This window comes from Rhinoraja longicauda, chromosome 3 (genome assembly GCF_053455715.1).
Source record: "Rhinoraja longicauda isolate Sanriku21f chromosome 3, sRhiLon1.1, whole genome shotgun sequence".
In the NCBI taxonomy this organism is placed as follows: Eukaryota; Metazoa; Chordata; class Chondrichthyes; order Rajiformes; family Arhynchobatidae; genus Rhinoraja; species Rhinoraja longicauda.
Window position 1 is genome coordinate 53124121 of NC_135955.1, and position 27811 is coordinate 53151931.

Here is a 27811-nt window from a genome sequence, read left to right on the forward strand (position 1 = left end):
ATATTTTTGTGCTCAGTGTGGTGTGTAACTTGATGGCCCAAAGGGCAGAGCTGAAACCCTCACTATATTAAACATCTGCATGACCAATTGAGGAACTAAACCTACAATCCAAAGAGTTGAAACTTGGAGCAAGTCAATCTTTGGCCTGCATGGAAGCGATGGTCTGAGTTGACTCCTGTTCTGTTTAATATCTCATTTTATGAAATTGCTAATCAGATAATTAAATGAAAAAGTAGGAAAGCATTAAAATTTCTTGCCACATTGGTAAGGTTAAATGATCAATTATGATTTCAGCACTATCACAATATAATCAAAACTGGATGTTGGGCAATCCATGATTGGACTGGTGTTTTACACTTAAATGATCATTTGTAGATGAACTGTCAAAAAATTTGAATGGAATACATTACGTTTCTCCTTTGACCACAGCACCATCTTCATTCGAGCAATATAGATGACAAAAGGCTACATCACCCAATGCATTTCTCTCCTGTCACATTCGCCACTGTAAATAGTCTTAACATCTTTCCCATCTTATTTTTTAGCTTTAATCATATACTACTGAAGGAAGCGAAGGAAGGGATGTAAGGCTGAGGCGCTACAAGGCGCTGGTCAGGCCGCATTTGGAGTATTGTGAGCAATTTTGGGCCTTTATATCCGAAGAAGGATGTGCTGGCTCTGGAGAGGGTCCAGAGGATTACGATAATGATTCCAAGAATGAGTGGGTTAACGTACGATCAGTGTTTGACGGCACAGAGCATCTACTCACTGGAGTTTAGAAGGAGGAGGGGGGGGGGGGCGACCTCATTGAAACTTATGTATAGATTATATACAAAGATAGATTCTTCATTAGTACGGGTGTCAGGGATTATGGGGAGAAGGCAGGAGAATGGAGTGATAAATCAACTGTGATTGAAGGGTGGAGCAGACGATGAGCCGAATGGCCTAATTCTGCACCTATCACTTATGAACGAATATTGAGGACTCCATTGCTTTTGCAAAAGTACGTATATTTTATTCATTCAAAATATGAAACAACCATTTTAAATACAAAATTTTACAATTTGTACACTGATATTCAGTACAAAGTTGTCATAAATTACTAGTTACTGCACCATTGGAAACATAGTGCCGATTCTGTACATTTGATGCTTGTTAAAATCCCTGATGCTATTATTCACCTCCTTAAACTGATTTCATTCAGAACTACACAGGCAGGCTGCAGTTGATCAAACTGTCAGACAATTTGATAGGGTAGTTAATGGCACACTACTGAGGGATCATTTTCATTATGCAAACTGCATCAAAATTTTCTTAGCGTGCAACTGTCAGATACAAATGTATGACTACTGTCCTACTATCGAGACAACTTTGTTTTGATTGAACTCCCGCACCAGTGCTAAACATCAACAGGTCTGTACGCCCTGCAGTGTATTGAAGGGCCAACCCATTCCGATATTGTAATACTGACTGTATACACTGAATTTCTGGAAAGGTTCCACTGTGGTGCCTCATGGCACTTGCAACTAGTCTATGACGAATGAATCTAAGAAATGGTTTTCTTCAGTTAGCATGCACACGAACCAAATTGCATTTCCAGGTAAAGAACGCCCTGGGATGGAGCAGTTTGGGAATTATATCAACAAAAGTGAGTTGTGCCAAAGATATTGGTAAAGTTGATAACATAATGGACAAACTGGAAAACCAGAAAAATCACTGGGAATTTTAACCCCAAACTTTGTGGTCACATGTGTACTAATTTTTAAGTAGCTGGACACATTGCAAAGTGTTTGTGTTTTGGATGAGTAAACAAAGGAGGCACACCTAGTTTCTACACACGGAAGGCAGTTAATATTCTTCACTTATGAAACAAAGATTTAAAATTCTTGATTGTTCAAAAATCTAGTTTGCAAGAATGAGTGTCAAATAAGGCGTAAAACATTCACTCCCGAGTCTGCAAATTATGCTTTGGTATACAACTGCCTCCTGTGCAGGAGGAACCCCACTTACCTCACTTTAAAACAAATTAAGTCAATATTTTGAAAACGGCAAGTGTATTCTGGCAGTTTGAATGAGCACCTGGGTTAATGCTGATTGTCACTGCCCAGTCCAATCATTTCTTACAGGTGTAAACACCTGCAGTAATAAGCTCAGGTTCCTTTCCCATTATCCATCTTCTTTCAGGATTTGTGTAGATTGAGATGTTATTGCTGCTCTCATGATGCAGGGAGTCTAGGTTGTTGTCCTGGAAAATAGGCAGATGTCGCTGGTGGTGGATTTCCTTGCTTTGGCACTGGAAGTCGAGTTGGCACTAAATGAACATCAAAACAAATTGGGGGTGTGGTTGCGAAATAGAGAAGAAAATATAGTTAAAAATGGAAGATCATGAGTCAAAGACTTCTCGAAAAACATTAATCAACCCGAAATATTAGAAAGATAGTGTGGAAACAGGCCCTTTGGCTCAACTTGCCCACACTGGCCAACATGTCCCACCTGCTTGCGTTTGGTCCATATCCCTCTGGCTTCGAAGGGCGTACTTCTGCACCTATTGTCTATGTAACTTGTCCTATCCATGTACCTGTCTGTTTCTTAAACGTTGGGATAGTCCCAACTTCAACTACCTCCTCTGGCAGCTTGTTCCATACACCCACCACCCTTTGTGTGAAAAAGTTACCCCTCAGATTCCTATTAAATCTTTTCCCCTTCACCTTGAACCTATGTCCTCGATTCCCCCACTCTGGGCAAGAGATTCTGTGCATCAACCCGATTTATTCCTCATGATTTTATACACCTCTATAAAATCCTCCTGCTCTCCATGGAATAGAGACCCAGCCTGCTCAACCTCTCCCTATAACTCAGACCCTCTAGTCCTGACAACATCCTCGTAAATCTTCTCTGAACCCTTTCAAGCTTGACAATATCTTTCCTATAACATGGTGCCCAGAACTGAACACAATACTCTAAATGCAGTCTCACCAATATCTTATACAACTGCAACATGATCTCCAACTTCTATTCTCAGTACTCTGACTGATGAAGGCCAATGTGCCAAAAGCCTTTTTGACCACCTTATCTACCTGCGACCCGACCCTCGAGGAACCATGCACCTGCACTCCTGGATCGATCCCTCTGCTCTACAACCCTCCCCAGAGGCCTATCATTTACTGTGTAGGTCCTGCCCTTGTGCTGTGTCAAGGTGCTGCATGACCTGTGTAAAATTTCCAGCATTTCTTATAACTCTAACAGCTTCTACTATCATTTCTCCATCTCCATCACGGGAAACCAAATTAATATGTCCAAATGTTCTGGTGCAAAAAATAAAAGGTGAAGTAGGAAACAGATGCCAAGATCAGGAGGAAGCATGATGCATCAAAGATCAGATTGACTGGGACACTAGAATCACGCAGACTACATACTTTGACACTACAGATTTGAACACGAGGAATGGTTTTACATTTAATGCTTGGATGGATGGGTTACCATATAGATATCTCATGGAGGGGAAAAAAATCCGTTATTTTCATGGAAAATACAATTGTCAAAACCACTAACATTTTATTTCATCTTGATTCTGATCCGAGTAGACTACGCAGATTATTTATGGATCAGATGGGAACCTTTCCTGGTTCCTGGAAAGCATTGGCCATTCCACCTTTGGGGCACAATTACAAGAAGGCATGATATTCTGTTTAACCAATCTCGAACATGTTTATGCCTTGCAAGGAAGGAAAACTAAAGATCCTACAAAGTTGTTCTACATGCAGAACCATGGTCAATAGTTGCACCTGCTTAGAGCATAGGGTGGATAATGAAAATTTTAAACTAAATGCTCTATGATTAGGTTTCCAGACTCACATCCTTGAAGGGGACAGTTTCCCTGTATTTTTGGCTTATGCAAGATTGGAGGAATGTGTTGGCTTGATTAGTTTACAAACTGGAGGAATATTACAATGTACACGTATATTTTAGTTATTTAGTTTTGGGTACATTATCATAAGAAAGCAGCTCATGGACTTGTTATAAACAAAATGTAATAAACTCAAATTCAGTATTCTTTTTCTACTAAAAAAATTATTTGGTTTTAAAGAATTGATAGTTTTACATACAAACATCACCAGCCTTTGGAAATTGAAAATAATTTGAAATGCATTCACAGATTTGGAAGCTGTAGCAAATGTTTCTGTTTAAATTTCCAACTATTTATCTACCTGTGCCAATTGGATATGATGGCTTCTGTAACAGTCCTCCTCGAGATAAACCTGGTTTACCACATTCCCTCTGCTGTAAGTATTTCTGGTCTAAACCAATTGATTCGCTGCAACAAAAAGTATTTTTAAATAAACCATGAATTGGAAATGTTCAAACTACAGATAGACAATAGATAAGCATTTAGGAAAAAAGGTTAATTTATCATTATACATACATATTTCAGTTTAAAGATTGGACGAAATGAGAGTGCACATTTGCAATTAGTTATTTGTACAAAAATGGATCCTGTGTACAAACCCTGTATACAATGCATATGCCATTCAGCCTGCTATATTTTCATCCAGCAAAAAGATATGCTCATGTTACAATGAACCTACCAAGTTCGAAGCCACTGTCAAAATATCTATAATCTCATCCGTTAAAAAGCATTCTATAGACTAGTCTGTATAATTACTTCAAATGTATTCAGTCATCCAGAACACCAGACTTTGAATACATTTTGTAGCTGAGGTTTGTTCACAAACACAGTTCTTGCCAAAAATTCTATTGTAGCCTACAAGGAAATTAAAACCTCAGCAAGATGATCTCTGATAAGATCTACCGGATTTAAAAAAAGGATTAGCCTCCACTGGAATGCAGTGGGTAACTAAAGCATTATATTTTTCTCTTTTTATCTATCAACATTTGGACAAACACTTTATGATAAATAAGTCCTGCTTTTTTTCTGAAAATACAATGTGCCACAAGAAGTATCATTTGTTTCCTTTCATGGATGAGCCATGACATGGGTAACGGACAGGTTTTTTGATCAGAGTTGTTCAATCTATGGTCATCTGATACCCACATCTGTGACACCTAACAGTATTAGTCACTGGATAGTGATATGATACCCGAGAAATCACCATCACTTGCTTCCTTTCTAAGCTTCACGGCTAAGGTTAACTTAATGTAGCCTTAAATTTGAATGGTGGTACAAAAGCAAATGTTTTGGTCACCAGAAATAAGGTTTCAAACTTGACTGTGTATTTACAGGTTTCCTGTCATCTAACCAAACCTTTTATGTAAAGGCTATACATGGATCTTCCAATATTGTGCAATAATTAAGTGTATTCCCAGTCTTTATCAATATCAAATCTGCTAGATTGTAAAATTCATGGAAGAAAAGTCCATTACCAATAGTCTGAGCCAATAGTTTAGGCTACAGCACATTGGCTTTAGCATTTGTATTTCAAAGTTCAGCTGCAGGTACTCTTCCATATTAATTAAATCAGACTAAACTTTGCACTTCATAAGATCTTAGAGGACAAATGGAGGTCAGCCAAATATGTTGCTATCAAGCAATTGTCCTAGTCAGATGATTACATTGAAAGATATCAGGCTAAGCTACATTTGTTCAAAATCCAGTTTCAACGTCAGAGAATGTCAGTCAATGCCAATTTCTGGACCAGCCAGGTGGTAAACAACACCTTTTTGAATAATCAATTAAAAAAAAACCTTAGATCAGTGATGAAACAAAGACCATAATATTCTACATTTTCTCTCCTTGCATTTCCTATTCTTTTCCCGCTCTTGTCTTCACATACCTTTTGGAAGAGAGACCTGTCCCTGTTGGTGTTGAAGATGAAGGGGCTGACGTGGGTTCTGGTAGATGGATGGTACTAGGATTTAGCTGCAGAGGGCTGAAGTGCACCTGGAAAAATAATGTAAAATGCTCTTGTCATAATCTTGCTTCCAATTAACTAATAGCTGCAAATTTTAATAAAAACAGAAATCCAAGCACACCAGGATCTAACAACTTTCAATATTCCGATCAAAATTCCTCACATCTACATTTTAAAATGTGTGTATTGAGAATTGCTCAGGGCAACTTCCAAAAAGCATGACCTTGCAACAAAATTCACCTTCATTCAAGTTTTTAAAACTTAAATGAATTCCAAAATATTGAAATCATAGAAAAGTACAAATAGTAAGAAAAAAATTAAATCAAGCATGCCTGAAGACCATGTCTTGACACACCAGGCCTGAGGAGTGGAGTATTCATTCGTATAGAACCAAAGCTCTTAGAGTAATTATCTGAAGGCGAAATAGAGGAGACTGTCTGTGGCATCAAGACAGAGAAAGGAGGGTGCAAAGTTTGCTGCAAAAGGAAAAGCAACAGGAAAATATTAACATACAAAGACTATTAAGAAAATTCAGCACTAAATGTAAAAATCCATTTGTATTACAAAACTATTGTTTGAGCAGTACATTTAGAGACAGTTTGGTTGTCAATTAACCATACTTGGTGCCTGGTACATACATGGAAATCTTGGTACACTGCATGGGACAGTCTGCCCATTTGGTGTGTATCCTGATTGTACTCATTCTATGGACCTGAATACCACATTTGAAAGAACTGTTTTTCAACCTTTGAGCAAATATGAATTTGGAGAGGATAATGTGTTTAGTACCCTTGAGTGTTTGGCCTCCCAAGTACTATTAGTTGGGGAGTTAGATCAGACTAAACTTTGGGATGATTTAGGCTCTTATACCATTACATGCCTGCAGTTAGACCGTGGAAAAATGTTATCTGGAGTGCTAACTTTGATATCCACAGAGGAGATCTGGAAAGCTTTGCTTTGTTTAGAAGCCAGTTACCAATCCTAACCCTGCTCTTATCATGAGTGGAACAAACTAACCTTAAGACCAATGAAGTCTGGTGTGTGTTAGAAATGTGAGCCATCTTTCAAATTGTACTAATGAAATAGTTGCAAACCCAGAGGTAACAATGCTTTCACTGAGCCAAAATGATGCTGCCTTGATAATTGGAAATATAAAACAACCAGCATTTTTTTTTTAGAAACCTAATATTTTAACCAACAATTAAGAATGGTTGAGTCCATCATACCCATCCTTTTCTTATTTGTTTGAAAATACAGACTAGTTTAAAAGTTGTATAGATTTACTTGTACTAATTAAGTAATGTCAGGGCTCACCAGCACCTGATCACAGCCAATTAAGAATCAGCATAAACACTCAGCAAACAATGCCTAGATCCCAAAAATTATTTTGCTTCACTTACCAGACTGTTTTGCACGCCCCCAAGCCTGGACAGATTGCCACTCGATATTGATGACGGATCAAATGAAGGTGGAGTTTCTTGCAGAGCTGCTAATTTATTTTCATTCAGTTGTTTATTCAACCAAGATATTACTGTGAAAATTAAAGACTCATTAAAATATTTCAAATGGTGAAGCTTCAACTTGAAAGGTATTTTCTCCTTTACCCCATCCAAAAATAGTTGAAGCTGTGAAAATACAATCAAACCTAAACAACTTCAATTTATTACTGAAACTTTATTACCTACTATTGAAACCAGTACAATGTACCCAGTTCATATCAGTTATGCATCATCTCATCACTGTGGCTTCTATTAATCATTTGAACAAATGAATGCTTCATGTGTAGGTTATACTATGACATTGTACACTAATTGCTCCATTACTCATTAATTGTTGGTGCTGCTAAAAATCAAAGCAGCGACCGAGAATGTCCAAAATCTACTGCTACTGGCTGTCAGTCATCTTTGAAATAGTCTTCCTGCAACATCCCAGCTGCAAGTGAGCTGACATCTAGACTATTTAGTTGGCCATTTCAGTTTAGCCATCCTGTCCTGCTTCACCCTTTAGTAGCAAAAGCTTTTTCATGTACCAAAGGAAATATAAATAAATACTAACTCTCACCATTCCCCGACATTCACCACCACAACGATATAACTCCTCCAATCAGCATTTCTGTTGAGTGAGATTGTGAATGGAATAGAAACATAGAAAATAGGTGCAGGAGTAGGCCCTTCGAGCCTGCACCGCCATTCAATATGATCATGGCTGATCATCCAACTCAGTATTCTGTACCTGCCTTCTCTCCATACCCCCTGATCCCTTTACCCACAAGGGCCACATCTAACTCCCTCTTAAATATAGCCAATGAACTGGCCTCAATTACCTTCTGTGGCAGAGAATTCCACAGATTCACCACTGTGTGAAAAAAAACTTTCTCAGCTTGGTCCTAAAAGACTTCCCCCTTATCCTTAAACTGTGACCCCTTGTTCTGGACTTCCCCATCATCGGGAACAATCTTCCTGCATCGAGCCTGTCCAACCCCTTAAGAATTTTGTAAATTTCTATAAGATCCCCCCTCAATCTTCTAAATTCCAGCGAGTACAAGCCGAGTCTATCCAGTCTTTCTTCATATGAAAGTCCTGCCATCCCAGGAATCAATCTGGTGAACCTTCTCGGTACTCCCTCTATGGCAATAATGTCTTTCCTCAGATTAGGAGACCAAAGCTGTACGCAATTCTCCAGGTGTGGTCTCACCAATGCCCTGTGCAACTGCAGCAGAACCTCCCTGCTCCTATACTCAAATCCCCTCACTATGAATGCCAACATACCATTTGCTTTCTTCACTGCCTGCATGCCTACTTTCAATGACTGGTGTACCACGACACCCAGGTCTCGTTGCATCTCCCCTTTTCCTAATCGGCCACCATTCAGATAATAGTCTGCTTTCCTGTTCTTGCCACCAAAGTGGATAACCTCACTTTATCCACATTATACTGCATCTGCCATGCATTTGCCCACTCACCTAACATATCCAAGTCACGTTGCAGCCTCCTAGCATCCTCCTCACAGCTAACACTGCCCCCAGCTTCGTGTCATCCGCAAACTTGGAGATGTTGCATTCAATTCCCTCGTCCAAATCATTAATATATATTGGAAATAGCTGGGGTCCCAGCACTGAGGCTTGCGGTACGCCACTAGTCACTGCCTGCCATTCTGAAAAGGACCCGTTTATTCCTACTCTTTGCTTCCTGTCTGCCAGCCAGTTCTCTATCCACATCAATACTGAACCCACAATACCGTGTTCAATACTGAACCCACAATATCGTGTAATGTAGCCTGGGTCTCATTAGTGCGCTTATTTAAAACAAAGCTATCTCTGCCTTTTAATCCCCTTTGACTAAACTAATGTTAGCTCTCCTGAATTTCGTGTTTGGTCTGTCCAATAATATTCCTGTGTAGCACACTGCATTATGTTTTAACATGCAAAATATTCCAAACACAAATATTCCTTCTCAAAAAACTAACCGTTTTCATTTGTCTTTAGAAGCTGTTTGCTTTCTTCTAGTTTTTCAACTGTGGCATCAAACTTCTCCTGCAACTTATGAACCTAAAAAAATTGTAAAAGCACCCATATTTAAAAATTAAACATATCCTAAAAAAAATTCTCCCCTTTCCCAACACCATTCATCAAAATTCAAATATCTTTGGGAATTGCAATGATGTGAGATTTTTGACCTCCTCCTCCTTGTGTCTCAGGGCCTTCTGCACTTCTGTCAGTTCTTGCTGTTCCTTCTGGAGCATTTGTGTCTTTTCTCCTAAAAGTTTTTCTTGTTGCATTGTAACTGTATTTTTCAGTTTAATTTTTTCCATCAGTTTTTTTATGTCTCCTTGCAGCTTTTTGATGATTTCATTGGCCTATAACAAAAACATAACCCACATTAACTATTATCTTTGTGTCAAACTTGTAATTATGCAAAGCACTGAAGAATACAAGTCCAGTTTAGGTCATTATACAAGTTGCTCTTAAAATAGTCAACAAGTCTATCTTTTAATTTGTAAACTGCTAAAGCAACTACTATACTTAAAATTAATGCTAATTGTAATTCAAAACTGTTACCCCAGAGTTCTGTAGAGGCTCAGTAGCAATAGATTTCTGGATACCAAGGAAATTAAAAGAATTACAGGTATGACAGGAAATTATACTACAGAGGCATCAATCCACCCATGTAAAGTAGCTATCTAGGACCGCAGTGATGCATTGTTCAAGTTAAGGGCATATTTACAAAGGATTTTGTTTTCTGGTTCCACCTCAGTTGTAGCTTTGAGTGATATTACATTTCTGGAGCTTTGCACAGATAAGGAGAGTGCTAATTCTCGGGTGGTGTCGTTAGTGCGAGAGGAGGAGGAAACATTCTTGACGTATACACTGATAAACCAGCAATCCTGACACTTTGGGATTGCCATTGTAGAGGGTTTTCCATACATTACCATGATTAATGCCTAATTTTTTTTCATGTTACATACGAGTATATCAACATTTTCCAGTGAACCTGGTGAATTCCAAGTTTTACTGTCGACCTACATCAAATATATATACAAGGAACTGCAGATGCTCGTTCACAAAAATAGTCTGAAATCTGAAGACCCCCACCCGAAAAGTTGCCTATCATGTTCTCCAGAGAAGTTGCCTGGCGTGCTGAGTTACTTGAGCACTATCTTGTCACAGCTACATAATATTTTAACATCAAATGTGAGATGTATATGATAACAAACATCTGTCATCAAGTTTTTTCAGTGTTATTTAAATTATTTAATTTTACCTTAGCTTTGGTTATCTACAGTGGGTTATGTAAATGCTTGGTTATGTACATATCAATGGGGTTTTAAACTGATTCCTGCCAGTTTTAAAAAATACAGTCATTTAGATACAGAAAAAGACACAAAGTGCTGGAGTAACTCAGTGGGTCAGGCAGCATCTCTGGAGAACATGGATAGGTGATGTTTTGGGTGGAACCTTTATTTAAATACATCCATTTATAATTGCACTTATAGTGCTAATGTCCATGTAGTCCTTCTCAAAGTTATTCTCACATCACTACTTGATAGGTATCTCGAGGATTTACATAGATGAAGGAAAAGCAATATTTCCTTGTTGAGAGAATGTGATAAGCTTGTGTCTACTGCCCTTCCCACGGTGAAAAAAGTCACAGGTTTGAGAAGTGATGTTAGAGGTGCCATGACAAACAACTGCAGTGTATTTTGTAAATGGTAAGCACCACATTTCAGGGGTGTAATGGTGGTGAAAAAAGTATTAACAATAGTCAGCATAAAACATATAATTACCTTTAATAATTCTTCTGAAAGAGATTTCACTGTAGCTTCCAGCTTTCCCATTTGCAGTTGCTTTTGCTCCATGCTCTCTTCTATATTTCTCTGAAATGAAATTTCAACTTCTGTAGCAATGCAATTTCTCAAAGTTCTGCAAGCTTCTGCAAGCTTTTTCAAAACTCGTGCAAAAATTTTAACAGCATAATACTACAATTAAAATTCCGAGCTAAAAATAGCGTACAACATTTAAAAAGTTCCCTTTTAAAATCAGCAAAATGCAAAAGCAGTATCAACATTGAGACTGACATACCAACATCCATCTCATAATGAAAACTAGATATTTATCCCCAGATTCCAGAATAGATTATGGATTGTGAAGATACTTAGCCACAACTGTTCAGAAATATACAAAACTAAACAAAAGATAAACAGGGGGAGCTGGAATAAAGTAAAATGTTCTTTGAAAGAGTTGACACAATCATCGGGCCAAATTCTCTCCAATATGTAGTACTATTCTACAATTGGAAACTGTAACACAGAGCAGTTGACATAATGTGTAGCTGTTTTGCATTTTGAGTTTAAGGTAAAATTAACATGTCATTTCAAGCCTATTTGCTTTTGCTAAAATTGTCTATTAAAATGAAAAATAAAACATTTTCAACTGTAAAGACAAGTTCCTAAAGTTAAGCTCAAGAAACTTGGATTTCTTAAATTAACTGATAATTATGAGATATAAAAATGAAGGAATATCTGGAGCATGTTTTGCTCTATTGTCCATTACGATTAGTTTATTCCTCTATTCAATGTCTACAGGGTTGGAAAAATTCTGCAGGTGGATCAGCCCGCAATGGGAATCCTCTGGCACCTCACCCAATGCCAATTCTTCACCAGAAGATCAGGTCAGTGAATAACTTTTACCTACAGGAAGTAACACCAAACAATCTCAACTTCTCCTTGCCTATATATATATATATATACATACCAATTTTCCACTTAAATACTGAAATTTGATGAAAAGTAGAAACCTAACTCGTGTTCCTATTCCTGGGATACTGTGGCCAACAATGCGATTCTAATGGTATTTCAACTGTGATTGTACAATTTTATTTATGCAATTCTGCTTGATTAAACAACTGTAAATATGAGATTTTTTATAATACCTTGTGCTCCTGCATACTTTCAAAGATTTCTGTTGTTCTTGTAACCACTTGCTCTTTATCCTTGACTTCCTGTTCCAGGACTGCAGTTCTTGTGCGCAGCTGATTTAGTAGTTTCTCCTTTTCGTGGCACTCTGCATCCAGTGTGGTGTTTTCTCGCCTCAGTGAAATTATTTCCTGTTTGGATCTTTGACATTCCTAAATACCGCAGAAAAGACACAAAATGAAGTCTTAATTTTAAATGGAAATCTATGAAAATGTAACATTTAATTCAATATAGACTAGGATCAACTTTGAAAATGTTTTCCTAAACATGGCGTAGTGTTACAAAGCAGCCTTATAGACGACTTACGTTAGTTCATAACTAAACGGTTTTGGTTGGCAACTTGTTTTAAGCAATTTAATTTTTTTTAAATGTGATTGCATTCAAAACTTTTAGATTTAAGACTTAAAACTATTGAAAAAAGCTTGGCCAACCTCTTCCACGACGCATAATTTGGATTTTGTCTCTCGGATTGCAGATTCCGATTTGTATTTCCTTTCAATAAGATCCTTGTTGATGGTTTCTATTTCAGCTATCCTTCTTTCAAGATGCTGCACTGTTTGACTATGTGCTGCTTCTGTTTCTTTTTTTTGCTGTTCCCGTTGTTGCTGGTAATGTGTTTGAGCCTAGGAATTTGGATTATAAAGCAAGTATCAATAAAGGACTGAAGTACAGAGAGAATAATGTCATTACTACTTTTACTGACACACAATCCAAATACATCCTGAAGGAATAAAAAACACTTGTAATTAAATAAAGGTAAAATGGAATGAAGAAATGATAAAGATAACTTAATTAGCTGAAGGTTCATGAAAGGAGCCCACACAACAGTAACAGTCTATTATTCCCTCTCCATTAGGTCATTCCAAAGACTTGCCATAACCTAATTATGGCTGCTCCTTACTAATTGACTATCCGTAGCTTTGTACTGATACCCCGTGATCCTAATTCTAATCAAAAAGAACTATTAACTTGTAGAAGCTTAGGTAATATAAAATATTACCTCCTAAGTATTGTAACATGGAAGCATCTTACCATATATTCAGGATTTAAAAAAGTGATTTGTACAGCATCTTTTTGCATCAGATTCAAAATTAGTCTAACTGCAATCCTATACAAACAAAATGCAAGAGCAAATATTTTGCTTGGAATATTATATGAACACCTCCATAACTATTAATGTACAGCTATCATCTTCCAAGAAAACATTATGATCACATACAATCATTATTGAAAAAAAGTTGCATTTTGTATGCTTACTGTTGCACTGTCTGCAAGAAGTGGCAGAATCTGCATTACATTTTCAAATCTGAAAGACTGTATTAATCTATTGATGCCTGGAGAAACATTTCTAGGAAAGCAAGCAGTGAAGCTGAGATTCACCCATTCGTTTTATGGAAGCACGTTATTTTCTAAGCGCTAGCAATTCATAGTCATTAATTCAGTAGTGTTTTGGCTAGCATAGAGAGTTTTGAATATGCATTGAGTTTTCTTCTTAACCAAACATCCATCCAAGACCTTGTGTTGTTCATTATATTCACACGTTTGTTCTCCAATAATGAATTCATGCATCTCCTCACCTGTAAAGCCTTCTCCCTTTCCGTAGTAACTTCTTGACTGTGTTTGTTCGCTATAAAGTTGGTATGTGTGGTCCATTCATTACGTAAACTGTCCAGTTCCTTACTCTTTTCTGCTAAGGTCTAAACATGAAAATTAAGCAAGAAGTGGTAATAGCCAGTTACGATTTATGTATGTCTTTCAAAGACACAGACGAGCTGATGAAAATGTAAACACAATTTTACTTTTGGCAATGATGAATCATCAGATGCTGTAACTCATCTGGGGCAAATTTGACAGGAATTGAGAAATGCTTCTAATACAAGAGGTAAAAGGGTAGAATACTAATGGTGTGAATATACAGAACAGATCCTTACTTATTTTTATGAGTTTCATGACAACTGAGGAGCCAAAAATATAATCTTGTGGCAGACTGAATATTAAAGCAGCATAATGGTAAATACATCGTTTTTAACCTCAAGTCAAACAATTCAGGAAGGGCTTGGAATACATTAAGTAAACATATAATTTCTCATGCGCAGTGATGTATCATTAGGTTTTAATTCTTGCAGCCATGATGCAAACACAATGAAACATTTTCTATTTACAAACCTGTTGAGTAATGCTTAATCTTTTTGTTAAATCTTCCTCTGTTCTGCGTAACCTTTCCTGTAGTGAACTATTTTCCATCTGAAAGGAAACATTTAAATTAGCTGTATTCTGTTTATTTAAAATAATTTCTTCATTGCAAGGTATCAAGTTAATGGCATTATTCACAGCCTGATACTTTAAATAGCACTTAAAACTCAATAAAAAGTTGTTTTTCACGTAAAACTATAGATTGAAAATAGACATCTGAATTAAGCAATCTTGCATGCAAATCTTTAATATTTTTCAGCAGGATACTTCTCACTTGCTAAATAATTTTATTGTTTGGGTTTGCAAAATATGAAAATATAGATTTGGAAATAATTATATTTTGTTCTCTTCAATAATGATGTCAGTGGCCAGAAGCAGAGTAAAGGGACAGAATATGCTCTTCAACATATTTTTCAGGGTATAGAAATATATTCATGATAGAAAAGTACAAGTGGCACAAATAACAGGCATTTCATATTCATGAATCATGAATTTCTGCAAAGCATCAGCAGTGACAAAAAAATGATACAGATATAAAACTTCCTATTGAATGCTATCCCATTCAAGAATAACTCAGTCTTTAGGTTTTGAGATCAAATTTCACAGTACCATGGAACCAGGCAATCTCCATCCAAGCTCAGCAGTAAAGCAGAGTGAAAAATACAATGCCATCTACCACTGATCAAGTTCAGGCTTTTTCACCTATGGTAAGTCTGTCACTTAAAGTAAGCCATTATCTACAAAGGCACAGATATCAAATAACAAATCTGCATCGTCAGATTATTATAACAATTTTTGAAAAGATCCATTCTTGCAGCAAATAACCAGTATAAATTTGAGAATAATAATGTTCTCATAAATCATTGTCAAAACTAACCTTCACATTTTGAAGGCAGATTGCCAAATATTTCTTGATCTCATTGTCGTTTCCTGGAAGCAGCTTCAAGGAGAGGTGTGTGAGGTGCTTGAATGGATTAGTTTCTATTATATTTAAGCATGCAGGCATGTGATCCAATGCTGGAGACTGAGTTACTAACTGAAGTGTAAACCTATTGGGGGGAGAGGAGAAACAGATGGAAGAAAATTAAAACAGTAATAACAAACATTTCTTTAGAGTACCTTACTCAATATCTAAACAATCTTCTGTGCAAGCTAAGTATTGGTGAAATGTAGCCATGAAAACACAAGGGAAATTAGCAACTAATTGAGTCACAACGCCACTTTCAAGGAACTGTGTTCCTGCATTCCTAGATCCATCTGCTCTACAACACTTTCCAGCGCCCTGCCATTCACTGTGTTGGTAGACACAAAAAGCTGGAGTAACTCAGCGGAACAGACAGCATCTCTAGAGAGAAGGAATGGATGACATTTCGGGTTGAGACCCTTCTTCAGACTAGTTAGGGAAAATGGAAATAAGAGATATAGACAATGATGATGTGGAGATAAAAAAAACAATGAATGAAAGATATGCAAAAAAGTATCTTTCATTCATTGTTTTTTATCTCTACATCATCATCAAATCTCTCATTTCCCTTTTCCCTAACTAGTCTGAAGGGTCTCGACCAGAAATGTCACCCATTCCTTCTCTCCAGAGATGCAGCTTGTCCCGCTGAGTTACTCCAGCTTTTTGTGTCTATCTTCAGTTTAAACCAGCATCTGCAGTTCCTTCCTACACACATCAAAAAGCCCATACAGGTAGTTCTGCTGTAACTCGATAGTTGCGTAGTTAAGAAATCTCAAGTTGTAGAAAATTTAATTGTAAAAACAATTGTGCCAATGGGGAAAAGGTGGAGCGACTGTTTGTCAATTTCCCAAGTAACTTTCTAAAGCTGCGTCGCATGGTGAAATAGACTGGCTGTGTTCTTAGGACACAATGATATCTGATCAACATTGCATGATAACAAATTTGACCCACAAAATACAAATAGTGTTCCCTAATTCAATCATGCTATATCCAATATGCACCACGTATGAAGTGTTATAACTGAATGACCTGTATGTTAGTGGAAGGCTAAAAAGATGGCTTTGACAACACTTGCATAAAATATGAACACTTAATTTAACTTGCATTTCTGCACATTTAGTTTTCTATTGCTTCATCCACAACGCTGAAGATATTTCTTGATTAAACTATCACAATTAAATCTCCTATAATAGACTATAGGTGCAGGAGTAGGCCATTCGGCCCTTCGAACTACCACTACCACTACCATTCACCGTGATCATGGCTGTTCTGAGGATTTCCAACCTGCAAAGTCATCTTATCAACTTCCATCAAAATCCAGTGCAGTCTGGAAATTCTATGCTCTGATTTCCTTGTATCTTCTAACTATAGATGCTAGCTGATGTCTGGAAATGATGACGAGCAAAATAGAAAGGGAGCCGAAAACATAAAATCCAACACTAGTCTTTTGAAGAAACAAGGAACTGCACCTGCTGGTTTACAAAAAAAGAAAAGTGCTGGAGTGACTCATCTCTGGAGATCTTGGATAGTGACTTTAAAGGGTCAGGAAAGAAGTGTCCTCATCCGAAACGCCACCTATCCATGTTCCCCAGAGATGCTACCTGACCCGCTAAGTTACTCCAGCACTTTGTCCTTTTTTAGTTTTCATTTGTATCGCTCCAAATACATAGGTAGAAAAATGAATGGCACACACCTGAAAAAACGTCTAATAAAACTCTGTTCCACCACACTCCTTGTCCACCTCACTCCAACTAAAACCGAATAAAGATCCTACAATGTGATCAATAACTTAAACACAAACCACAGAGGTGTAAATCTAGACTAGAAACACTATGATGAATGACTTAACTGCAGTTGATCAATGTGCACGATCCACGTTTGTAAGTTCCAACAGAAAAGACATTTACTCAAAACAATGAATCTCTATTGATTTGAAGGTTGAGCAGGCTTAACTATTTTACAAGACTGTCCATCCAGGAGCAGACACTTAATCATGGGAAAGATTTCAAAACAAAAAACTCACTTATGCTAAACTTAATAGCAGTCAAATACAAACTCACCTTGGAACATCTTTGCTTTGTTCCTGGATACATTGGTCCAAAAGCTCGATGAACCGCTGAGGAAATGCAGAAAATTCTACAAGCAGCCCTTGCTGATTCTTTAAACTGTAAAATTAAATTGTTATCTTAACATAAAATATGGTATTTAAAGCACAAAAGCAAATCTAAATGGCCCAAAATTAGGTTCCAAAGGATTGTCTTTTCACCCTGTGTAATCTCAACCATCAGCATTACAGGCCATACCTTCTCTTCCCCCCAACACCCACATTCTTATTAACTTAAGAGCTTCTGCCATTTGTCTCAATTACTTAATGCAGTATTGAATACTACAGTCTAATCACTGAGTAGAGGTTTTCCCTCAACTTTTTAAGCAAATATATTGGTGTCACTTATAAAAGCTGTCTTTATAAAACACATCGCATATACCTTACAGGATGACCCCAAAAACGTTAGGTCAACAAAATATCTGAAATGCAGTCAATCAAAATGCAGTTCCTACAAATAGGAATGTGTTAATGACAAGACCATATGATTTTGGCTATTTCGTACCAGGGACAAAATCTGGCTATAACACTAGGGATGTCCCCTGTTCTTTAATAAAATCTTAACACACCCATCTGCATCACCTGTTATTTTACGTTTATATTTTAATCCGTGCACAGTGGTGACAAGGCAAGCTCTTGTTGTCTTTTAGAAAGTCGTAACCAACCTTCACGAACTGCTGTGATTCTTTTGATGAAGAATGCTAGTGGGAAGGTAATCTCAGGATTAAGACTGAGTAACAATAAAGCTGCAGTGATACATTTCAAATTTAGGTCAGCATGCCACTTGGAGGGAAGCATGCAGGCAGTGTTTAATTGTTCAAATGAAAACTAGATCTCCAACGATGTTAATGCACTGGAAGAAAAACAGCCTCGAGTTCAGCCAACGCACTAGAGAATTGTTAGTGATGCTGTTTTTCAGATGAGCTATTAAAGACTGCCTGTATGCTTTTCTTCAAATGGTACACCATCCTTACCTTGAACAATTACTATTTAGTGAAATCAACAGTTTACTAACAGCTCCAAGACCCTTCTCTCAGATGTAAAATATTAAAAATGACCTGCTGAGTGTTTCCACCATTTTCTGTTCCGATTTCAGATTTCCAACATAGTTATTTTGATTCTCATCTGCTAGCAGTTTTCTGTTTAACCGACAGTAAGCTTCATGTTCATTTGAAAGTTACTGTGAGCAATACACCAAAGGACAACTGACTACGCCACCATAAGATTCCCTGATGGGAGTTCAATAAGTGTGTATGCAATTGTCGAGACCTACAATGGGAATTTACCTGAAGATCATGTGCATGGGAAGTGCTTATTTATTCATTTCAACGCAAAGTATTAATCATAATTTTAAGCGCTTTTGATTTCTTCAAACTTTAGTTATCTAACCGTATCTAGTTTTCACAGCTTCATCTATTTATTTATTTTTGAGTGTCAGAAACATTCAGCCGTTGACAGCTTGGTTATGTGGAGGGTGTGACTAAGCTGCCTATTAACGTCCACCTCTTGTGAGCAGGGCTTGATTTGCACCCACCCACAATATCCCATTACAGCGTGGAAGGCAATGGCTCCACCCAGATCTTTGCTATGAGGAGACAGGCTGCCTTTTCCCCATGTTCTCAAGACCTTGCAGTTTTGATTTTCCAGATAAACTATTATTTTATGCCTTCATAGAGGATGCAAAACAACTGCCTGGAAATAGAGCAATACAACAAGTCTAGAGTGAATGAACTGAAAGTTACATCAGCGGAATTAAAAATAATTGGAAAAATTAAAAAGATTGGAAGGTAATAAATTGTATTAAAAATGTGCATTCCAAGATTTTAAAATGAGTACCTATGGTGATATTGGATATACTGGCTGTCATCTTTCCAAATATCAGATTCTGGAATGGCTCCCAGAAATCAGAAAGTAGCAAACATCACCATACTACTTAAGGAAGAAAAAGATAAAATAAACTACCGGCCCAACAATGTGGACTCCTGGCACAAAATCCTATCACAAATCAGCACTGCGGGCAACTGGGGTTTTGGTGTATGAAAGGAATAAAGCAAAGCAAGATTAATACAAAATCAGCCATGTTGTTATTAAATGATGATCTGGTGTGAAGTACTAAATACCCTACTTCTCTTATATCTTGTTCTAAAACATGAATAATTAAAAAAAACAAATGCTAATAATCGTAAAAACAATCAATTAAAACCTTATTTTTTACCACCATACCTTTAGCGTTAAGTTATTTCATACAATAGCTCATAAAAGAAACACAAACCCTACAATTACATCTATTATGTAAATATTATACCAGTGTCAGTCTTATATTATTAACATTTTACAAATCATAAATATCAACTTGAAATGTATGAAGTAATAACCTCAAGGCATCCATGCTTTGATTAGCCATGGATCAGTAGTGTCCTTCAATTTCAGAGAATACCAATTACAGTTTACATTTGATGCCCTACAAAGTATTCTCAGTATTTCTGAATCAACAAAAGAAATCTCAACTGAACAGTAATTAACATTAAATTATGTGAATAATAAAGAATGTATGAGTGCAAGTATAACTGACTGCTCATATTAAAAACAGGAAGTAAACACTGAACATGCAAAGTGAACTAACTGCACAGTGTTTAAAAATACTGGTCTGCTCCAGCTTAAAAGTAGCAAAACCTGTGGCATTATACAATAAATAAGCTTTGCACAAGAATCTGAAAATTTGCATGTGGCATGGTGCACAATCTTCATTACAAAGAATTTACGGAATCTTTTGGAAATATTCAGGCGTAAAAGAATCAAACAGGTGTCATGCAATGCCAGGTTCACGCAGTGGCCACTGGATAATCAGAACTACTTATTATTCATTTCTCCTCTTCAGTTTGCTTCGTCACATGGCATTTCAGCTGATAAAGATAGTATGTGCATTTGCAACTGCCACTTTAATACCTCTATTATTCCAGCACAATATGAAATCATTTAAATAATTGGAACAAACAAATACTAAAATTCCTTAGTGATAATAGTTTTTTGCTACATCTTGATTATTTCCTTGCTAAAACTTCAGAATAGTGGATAAACAATTACAAGCAACACACACAGCAAAACTTGGAGAAACTGCAATTTGGGGTTAAATGTATGACTTTTCTATCACAAACAAGGCATCCCGAATTAGAAAAACATCAAATAATAGTGTTCTAATTACACCCACCTTTGAAAATCATCTTCACTAATTGTAAGGTTATACAAGAAGAAGGGATCTGTGTCATCAGTCAAACGGACGGTTAAATCCTAAGGAAAGGTATTGAATGATTATTTTTAAAATATACTTAAAATATAATTTAGCATTGTTCCTAAAATTTAATAATAATGAAACAGATAAACATGATACAAGACTTTTTAAGCTGGACGCTGATATATTCCAAATGGATCATTCTCCTGGAAACTCCATTTAGACAATAGACAATAGACAATAGGTGCAGGAGTAGGCCATTCAGCCCTTCGAGCCAGCACCGCCATTCAATGCGATCATGGCTGATCACTCTCAATCAGTACCCCGTTCCTGCCTTCTCCCCATACCCCCTCACTCCGCTATCCTTAAGAGTTCTATCCAGCTCTCTCTTGAAAGCATCCAACGAACTGGCCTCCACTGCCTTCTGAGGCAGAGAATTCCACACCTTCACCACTCTCTGACTGAAAAAGTTCTTCCTCATCTCCGTTCTAAATGGCCTACCCCTTATTCTTAAACTGTGGCCCCTTGTTCTGGACTCCCCCAACATTGGGAACATGTTTCCTGCCTCTAATGTGTCCAATCCCCTAATTATCTTATATGTTTCAATAAGATACCCCCTCATCCTTCTAAATTCCAAGCCCAATCGCTCCAGCCTTTCAACATACGACAGTCCCGCCATTCCGGGAATTAACCTAGTGAACCTACGCTGCACGCCCTCCACTAACCTTCTCCACTAACCACTTCTCACTACACTTTTCCATGTACAGAACCTCCTCAGCTTATGAAAGCCTGATTTAGATTTAGTCCGGACACAAATGAGTGATTGGGATACTGGCGGGAGGGATTTTCACCACGACATCTTCTGACGCATGAGAACTCAGTTTGTAGCTGCATTTCTGACTTGCAAATTGTTTAGGTTACAAACAGTTCTCAGAAACTGAATCGTGCCATATACTGGGAAGGACATGTAACTGTGACAAATGCAGCAACAACCTTTGAATGAGCAACAAAGTTTGCACTCAAATGCACTGTCCTGTCTTCAACCTATACTGTTTCAATGATGCCTAGCACAAGTTGAAGAACAAAAACACATCTGCTGTCAATGCAAATTGCAACCATCAGGACTGAACCTTAGAGTTGAACAGTTTCTGGTAAATCTCTCTACACCTGCCCACACCCCCTCCCTCCATTTATGTGACTCTATCTTTGCTTAAGTTTGTTTCTATATCGACCACTGCTGTTTCTTTGTAATTAACTTAACAACTTTGGCCTGCACACAATCAGATATCCCATGTTTACTCCACCTTTCCCTCTCTGCATCTTAAGATGTGCTTATTTTCTAATTTTTCCAGTTCCAATAAAGAGTCTGTGAAGCTAATCTTGCCTGAGGTTGAGTGCTTCCAGTTTTCTTGTGAGATTTCCAGCATCTGCAGTTTTTATAATGTTATTGGTAGAGCTGGACATTGACAATTAAGTGGAATAAAACTTATTAAACCATGCCTGAAACATTGCTTTTAGGCAGTCCGTAGCTGCTTATCAGTTCCCCTAACCACAGCACCTCCCAAAAATTAAGCAGGCAATCATTTACAATGGCTATCTTTAAATCCTCGTGGACATGATTAACCTGTTTGCTTTTGTTTTTTGATGGGCAATGCCTGGCAAAGAGTAGAATATATATATTCTCCCTCATTTTCCAGCCCAAATCTGGATGCTTTCCACATCTTGATTGGATAATTTATTATTTCTGGACCCAAATTAAGATAAACATTAGTGCATATCTACCCCATTTCTAATCTTCTGATAAAGAAAAGGTGTGTATTAAAGATTACAAGTGAGTTAGAATTACTTGAATTCATTACCTACAAGATCTTTTATTTCCTTTATGATAGTAAGGAAGCTCACAGAACAAGTAGATGCAATAAAAAGGAACTGCAGATGCTGGTTTATACCAAAGATGGACACAAAATGCTGGAGTAACTCAGCAAGTCAGGCCGCATCTCTGGAGAAAATAGACAGGTGAAGTTGTGGGTCAGGACCCTTCTTCAGAACAAGTTGATGGCCTGGTTAAAATGTGTATTTTGTGGATAGCAAAAAAAATATCCATTTAGAACCTCAGGTAGACTCCAGTTTCATAGCTGCATCAGAGTAGCTTGGCTAAAAAGATAGCTAGACCCGGCTATCCTTTAGCAGTACAGTGAGGATGTTTTCATAGCCACTATAAATATGTTGGCACCTACACTGCCATCCTGTTTCACTCTCTAATATTAATTAAAATACTTAAATCCATTAAATCGCATTGCAGCAACCCCCTCTATCAATGATCGCCATCTGCACTGCAATGCCACTCCTTGGGATACCACTCCACTGCTCACCATTCCACTCCCACTCAACCCTCCCATAATAATTACTTTGTTCTGCTGACTTGACTTTTTGCATCTTCTATCCCGATGCCTTCTCCAGCAGGGTGAGTAATACAAAGTAATCATGCTCTCAGCCACCCAGACCACAAGGCTTGAAATTCTTTTCTTGCATTAATTCACAATCCACCCCACCATCTCCTCATCCCCGACTTTAAAACAGTTTTCTCTGATCGTGCTTTTCATAATATATTTATGCTAATGTATACACATTGGAATGTTTTCTATATTAAACGTTGCTATATAAAAAAAGGCTGATTGCATGCAAATTGGACATCAAAACAAAATGGCAGTGAAGACAAAATTTGATTTAAAAGGGAATTTAAGGGCAAAAATTATTAGTTTGCTGTACCTTCTTGTGAACTGCATTGGAACTGCATTGCCATCCTACTGTCAGTCGAACATTTTCTCTCCTGTAATAAAAGGCAAACAGATTAATACTAGTTAAGTGTAAAATAACTTGACTCTTGTAATTATCCAAACTGTCAACATTTTTTGTGTATATTTGTGTCAGCAAATTGTTTCCACTTTAATTGTAACTTGGTAAGATCACTCATACAGAAGAATGTTATAAAGTTCTTTGCAGAACTTCTACAATGAGAACAATAATCTTGCCAACGGATTCCTCAATGTTAAATCCTGTACAACTCGAGCCAAAATATGATTGCCTAGTTTAAGCAATGCAAGGGCCCATTTGATATCAGTAGTCCTGTTTAATTGCTCCCATTTTAAACATATTGATGAACAATCTTACTTCCCCTAGCTTCTTCTCAATTCTCCCATATACTACTTTGAGCTTGATAGGCTTAGATTTCAATTCCATTTTCAGCTCTTCTGTTCTTGAATACCGTTTACTCCAGCATTACTTTTTTCTGGGTTTATGCACTAGTCAAGTCAAGTTTATTTGTCACATGCACATACACGATGTGCAGCAGAGTGTCTTTGGAAACGCTCCAAAAGTTAATAAAACTTCAAAGTAAGCTCAGAAAAGGAAATGTGAAGGTGTCAGTGAGAATAGAGCCAACCACCAAGACACTGACAACGTTGAAAATTTTAAATGCAGAAGTGGCAGAGATCAAATATGAAAAATGTAACCAGGAAAAATGAAATGTGAAGAAATAGAGCAAAGGGAGAAGGGAGAGGAAAGAAGAGAAAAATAAAAAATGTTTTAAAATAATTATTGGTATGCACAGAGGAATATGAGCAATATGGGAAATAGTTATCTTTACCGGACACCTTTAAGTATTCCATATTGATGATCTGATATTGCTGTGTTCCTTTATTCAAAGATTTCCTTCATCTTCCTTTTGAGAATTCATTTCACCCGCAATCTCACTTTAATTTCTTAAGTAATTTCTGCATCCTCATTATTATGCCATTAAAATGTTTCCATGTCCCCTTAGGTTGTTGATGAATAATATCCTCAATTCATTGAGGAGATCCAAACTATAATGCATGAGATACTTGTACTTTTCCCCTAGAATCTTGGCAATTTAGTCCTTAAAACTGCACATTTTGCTCAATCGTTTAAAATGTATGACCATGGAACTTCAAAAGTAGCTGTTTTTTGGGTCACTAATTTTTAACTCCTTAATCAAAGCACAAAACAGGATATTCATGTGAAATATTGGGAATGTAAAAGAAAACGTTTCTTGATTTATCAACAAAGTTCTTCAACAAAGCAGACAAAGCTAATCTCTACAAAAAGCAAAGCTAATCTACAAAAATCTTAAAGTAGCCCGAAATAACTATGCATAAAAAAAACTAAGCAAACATCTCATTTACAGCAACAAAAGGGAACTTGAAATTATTATATCCTCAATGATGCAACATAAATTGTTTTGAAATACTTTTTAATGCTCATATCAGCAGAACAATTCATAATCAGGCTATTTTGGTAGCGAATGAAGGATATAAACATAGCACAAAAAGTAAGGAAATTTGTGTTTGGTAGATTATTTCTTTGTTGTAACAATGCTTCTTGGCAATAAATCTTATACCGTTGGAAAGCCTGTTTAATTCCCTTTTAAATGGTGCCACATTTGTAAGGAACATGCATTTGTGGGATGAGCAGCAGAGCTGAGTATGTGGGTTGCGCCCATGAAAAATCTGCCAAATCTTCTCTGCCAATGCCAAACAGCTTATTCTGCCATTGACTCTTGTTCGGTGTTGTTTGGTGGATTGGATGATTGAAGTCTGAAGAAACAAGACATATTGGCAATTTAACAATTTATTCATTTAATAAACAGGAGCCTCAGTAGCGTGTGGAAGAACCATACACAGCCACAACAGCCTGGCACCTCCTCCTCATGCTGGTCACCAGCCTGGTCACACACTATTGTGGGATAGCATCCCATTCTTCAACCAGCATTTGTCGCAAGTCAGCCAACGTGGTTGTGTTGGTCACTCTGGCACGAACAGCACGCCCAAGCTGATCCCACAAGTGTTCAATGGGGTTGAGGTCAGGACTGCTGGCAGGCCATTCCATCCTCTCCACTCCCAAATTCTGGAGGTAGTCTCTGAGAAACCCTGCTCTGTGGGGGCGAGCATTGTCATCTTGGAGGATAAAGTTCGGTCCCAGACTGTGGAGATATGGGATTGCCACTGGTTGCAGAATCTCATCTCGATATCTCTCTGCATTGAGATTGCCTCCAATGATGACAAGCTTCGTTTTTCCAGTGAGGGAGATGCCGCCCCACACCATCACACTGCCTCCACCAAAAGATGTTACTCTATCGGTGCAGCAATCAGCATAGAGTTCTCCGTGTCTTCTCCACACTTTGACCCTATGATCCAACTGCCGTAGGCAGAATCTGGACTCATCGCTGAACATAACGTTCCTCCACATGTTCAGGTTCCAGTGCACGTGTTGCCGACACCAGCGCAAACGGGCCTGACGGTGAAGGGCAGTCATGGCAGGCCTCCTGGCAGCCCTATGAGACCGGAGATCGGCTGCGTGCAGTCTGTTCCGAATTGTCTGGGCAGAGAGCCGTCGGCCATATCGTCCTGCAAGAAGACAGCCTACGGTTCCTAAGTGCTGACAGGGTGAGGAAACGGTCTTCTTCGGGTGTCGTCTTCTTGGGACGCCCACTTCGCGGCCTGTCTCTGACATCCCCCATTATATGGAACTTGGCCTTCATTTTGGAGATGGTACTAGGGCTCACTCCAAATAATGCCGCAACTTGGTTTTGCGGAACACCAGCTTGAAGTTGCCCTATCGCACGGGCCCTATCCAGATCAGTCAAACGTGGCATGCCGATTCTTGGAGCAGACACCTACTGACCACTGTAGCAGGGCCCATGCTCACAGATGCTGCCAATCAGGTGCCAATCAGGCACCTGATTGTCAGCACCTGGGGGTACCAGAAGCTCAAAACAAGAGTCAATAGCAACAGCAGAATAAGCTGTTTGGCATTGGCAGAGATTTGGCAAATTTTTCATGGGCGCAACCCATATACTCATATACTCAGCTCTGCTGTTCATCCCACAAATGCATATTCCTTACAAATGTGGCACCATTTAAAAGGGAAATAAACAGGCCTCCTTCGCGCCGTCAAAGGCTGTTACGGCCTCGTCGGTCCACACGACGGTCTTACGCTTGCCCGCCAGCAGCTCGTATAGCGGCCGCATGATGTGGGCCGCGGATGGCAGGAACCGGTGATAAAAGGCCACCATGCCGACGAACTCCTGCAGGCCACGCACCGAGGACGGACAGGGAAACCGGCGGATGGCGTCTACTTTGTCCGGCAGGGGAACCGCTCCTTGCGAGGACACACGGAAGCCGAGAAAGTCGATTGTGGCCACGCCAAAGCAGCACTTGGCGAGGTTTATGGCCAACCCGTGTTCGCTGAGCCGCTGGAAAAGCTGCCGGAGGTGGGCACAGTGCTCCTGCCGCGAGCGGCTGGCTACCAACATGTCGTCAAGGTAGACAAATAGGAAATCCAGCCCGCGACATACGCCGTTCATTAACCGCTGAAATGACTGCGCGGCGTTCTTGAGGCCGAACGGCATCCGTACGAACTCGTAGAGTCCGAACGGCGTGATGATTGCCGTCTTGGGTACATCCTCCGGGTGGACCGGGATCTGGTTGTAACCTCGCACCAGATCCACCTTTGAAAATATCGTGGCCCCAGCCAAATGGGCGTTGAAGTCCTGGATGTGGGGCACGGGGTATCGGTCCTCGGTGGTAGCGACATTCAGCCGCCGATAATCCCCGCAAGGCCTCCAGCCCCCGTTTGCCTTGGGGACCATGTGGAGTGGAGATGCCCATGGGCTGTTGGAAGGGCTACGATCCCCAAGGACTCCATCGTGCGGAACTCCTGTCGTGCCAGGCGTAGTTTCTCAGGCAGGAGTCGGCGTGCTCGTGCGTGGAGGGGTGGGCCGGTAGTTGTGATATAATGGTACACCCCATGCTTGGGGGTCGACGACCGGAATTGCGGGGCCATAATATCAGGAAAGTCCGCCAGCACCCGAGCGAAATGGGAGTCCACGGACGACAGCGGGCGTATAATTGGGTCATTCAGCCGCAACGCGATGGGCTCCATCGTGGCGGAGTGGACCAAGC

At 38.7% G+C, this 27811-nt stretch overlaps 1 protein-coding gene across 2 annotated transcripts in view; it reads right to left on the reverse strand.

The window, feature by feature from the left end:
- Window positions 1–1009: 1009 nt before the first annotated feature.
- Window positions 1010–27811, reverse strand: part of sass6 (SAS-6 centriolar assembly protein) — a 45110-nt gene continuing 18308 nt past the window's right edge. The window contains exons 2-17 of one of the 2 annotated variants that reach the window (XM_078396138.1): window positions 23601–23661; window positions 20811–20890; window positions 17559–17663; window positions 15412–15583; window positions 14508–14585; window positions 13919–14038; window positions 12773–12964; window positions 12299–12493; window positions 11154–11243; window positions 9546–9725; window positions 9336–9417; window positions 7271–7401; window positions 6203–6346; window positions 5793–5899; window positions 4209–4315; window positions 1010–2311 (exon numbers count right to left, since the gene is read on the reverse strand). In XM_078396138.1, the coding sequence (XP_078252264.1) occupies window positions 2217–2311; window positions 4209–4315; window positions 5793–5899; window positions 6203–6346; window positions 7271–7401; window positions 9336–9417; window positions 9546–9725; window positions 11154–11243; window positions 12299–12493; window positions 12773–12964; window positions 13919–14038; window positions 14508–14585; window positions 15412–15583; window positions 17559–17663; window positions 20811–20890; window positions 23601–23661 (1939 nt within the window). In that variant the 3' untranslated portion in view covers window positions 1010–2216. The remainder of the gene's footprint in view (window positions 2312–4208; window positions 4316–5792; window positions 5900–6202; window positions 6347–7270; window positions 7402–9335; window positions 9418–9545; window positions 9726–11153; window positions 11244–12298; window positions 12494–12772; window positions 12965–13918; window positions 14039–14507; window positions 14586–15411; window positions 15584–17558; window positions 17664–20810; window positions 20891–23600; window positions 23662–27811) is intronic. The other variant, XM_078396139.1, reaches the window with a different exon arrangement.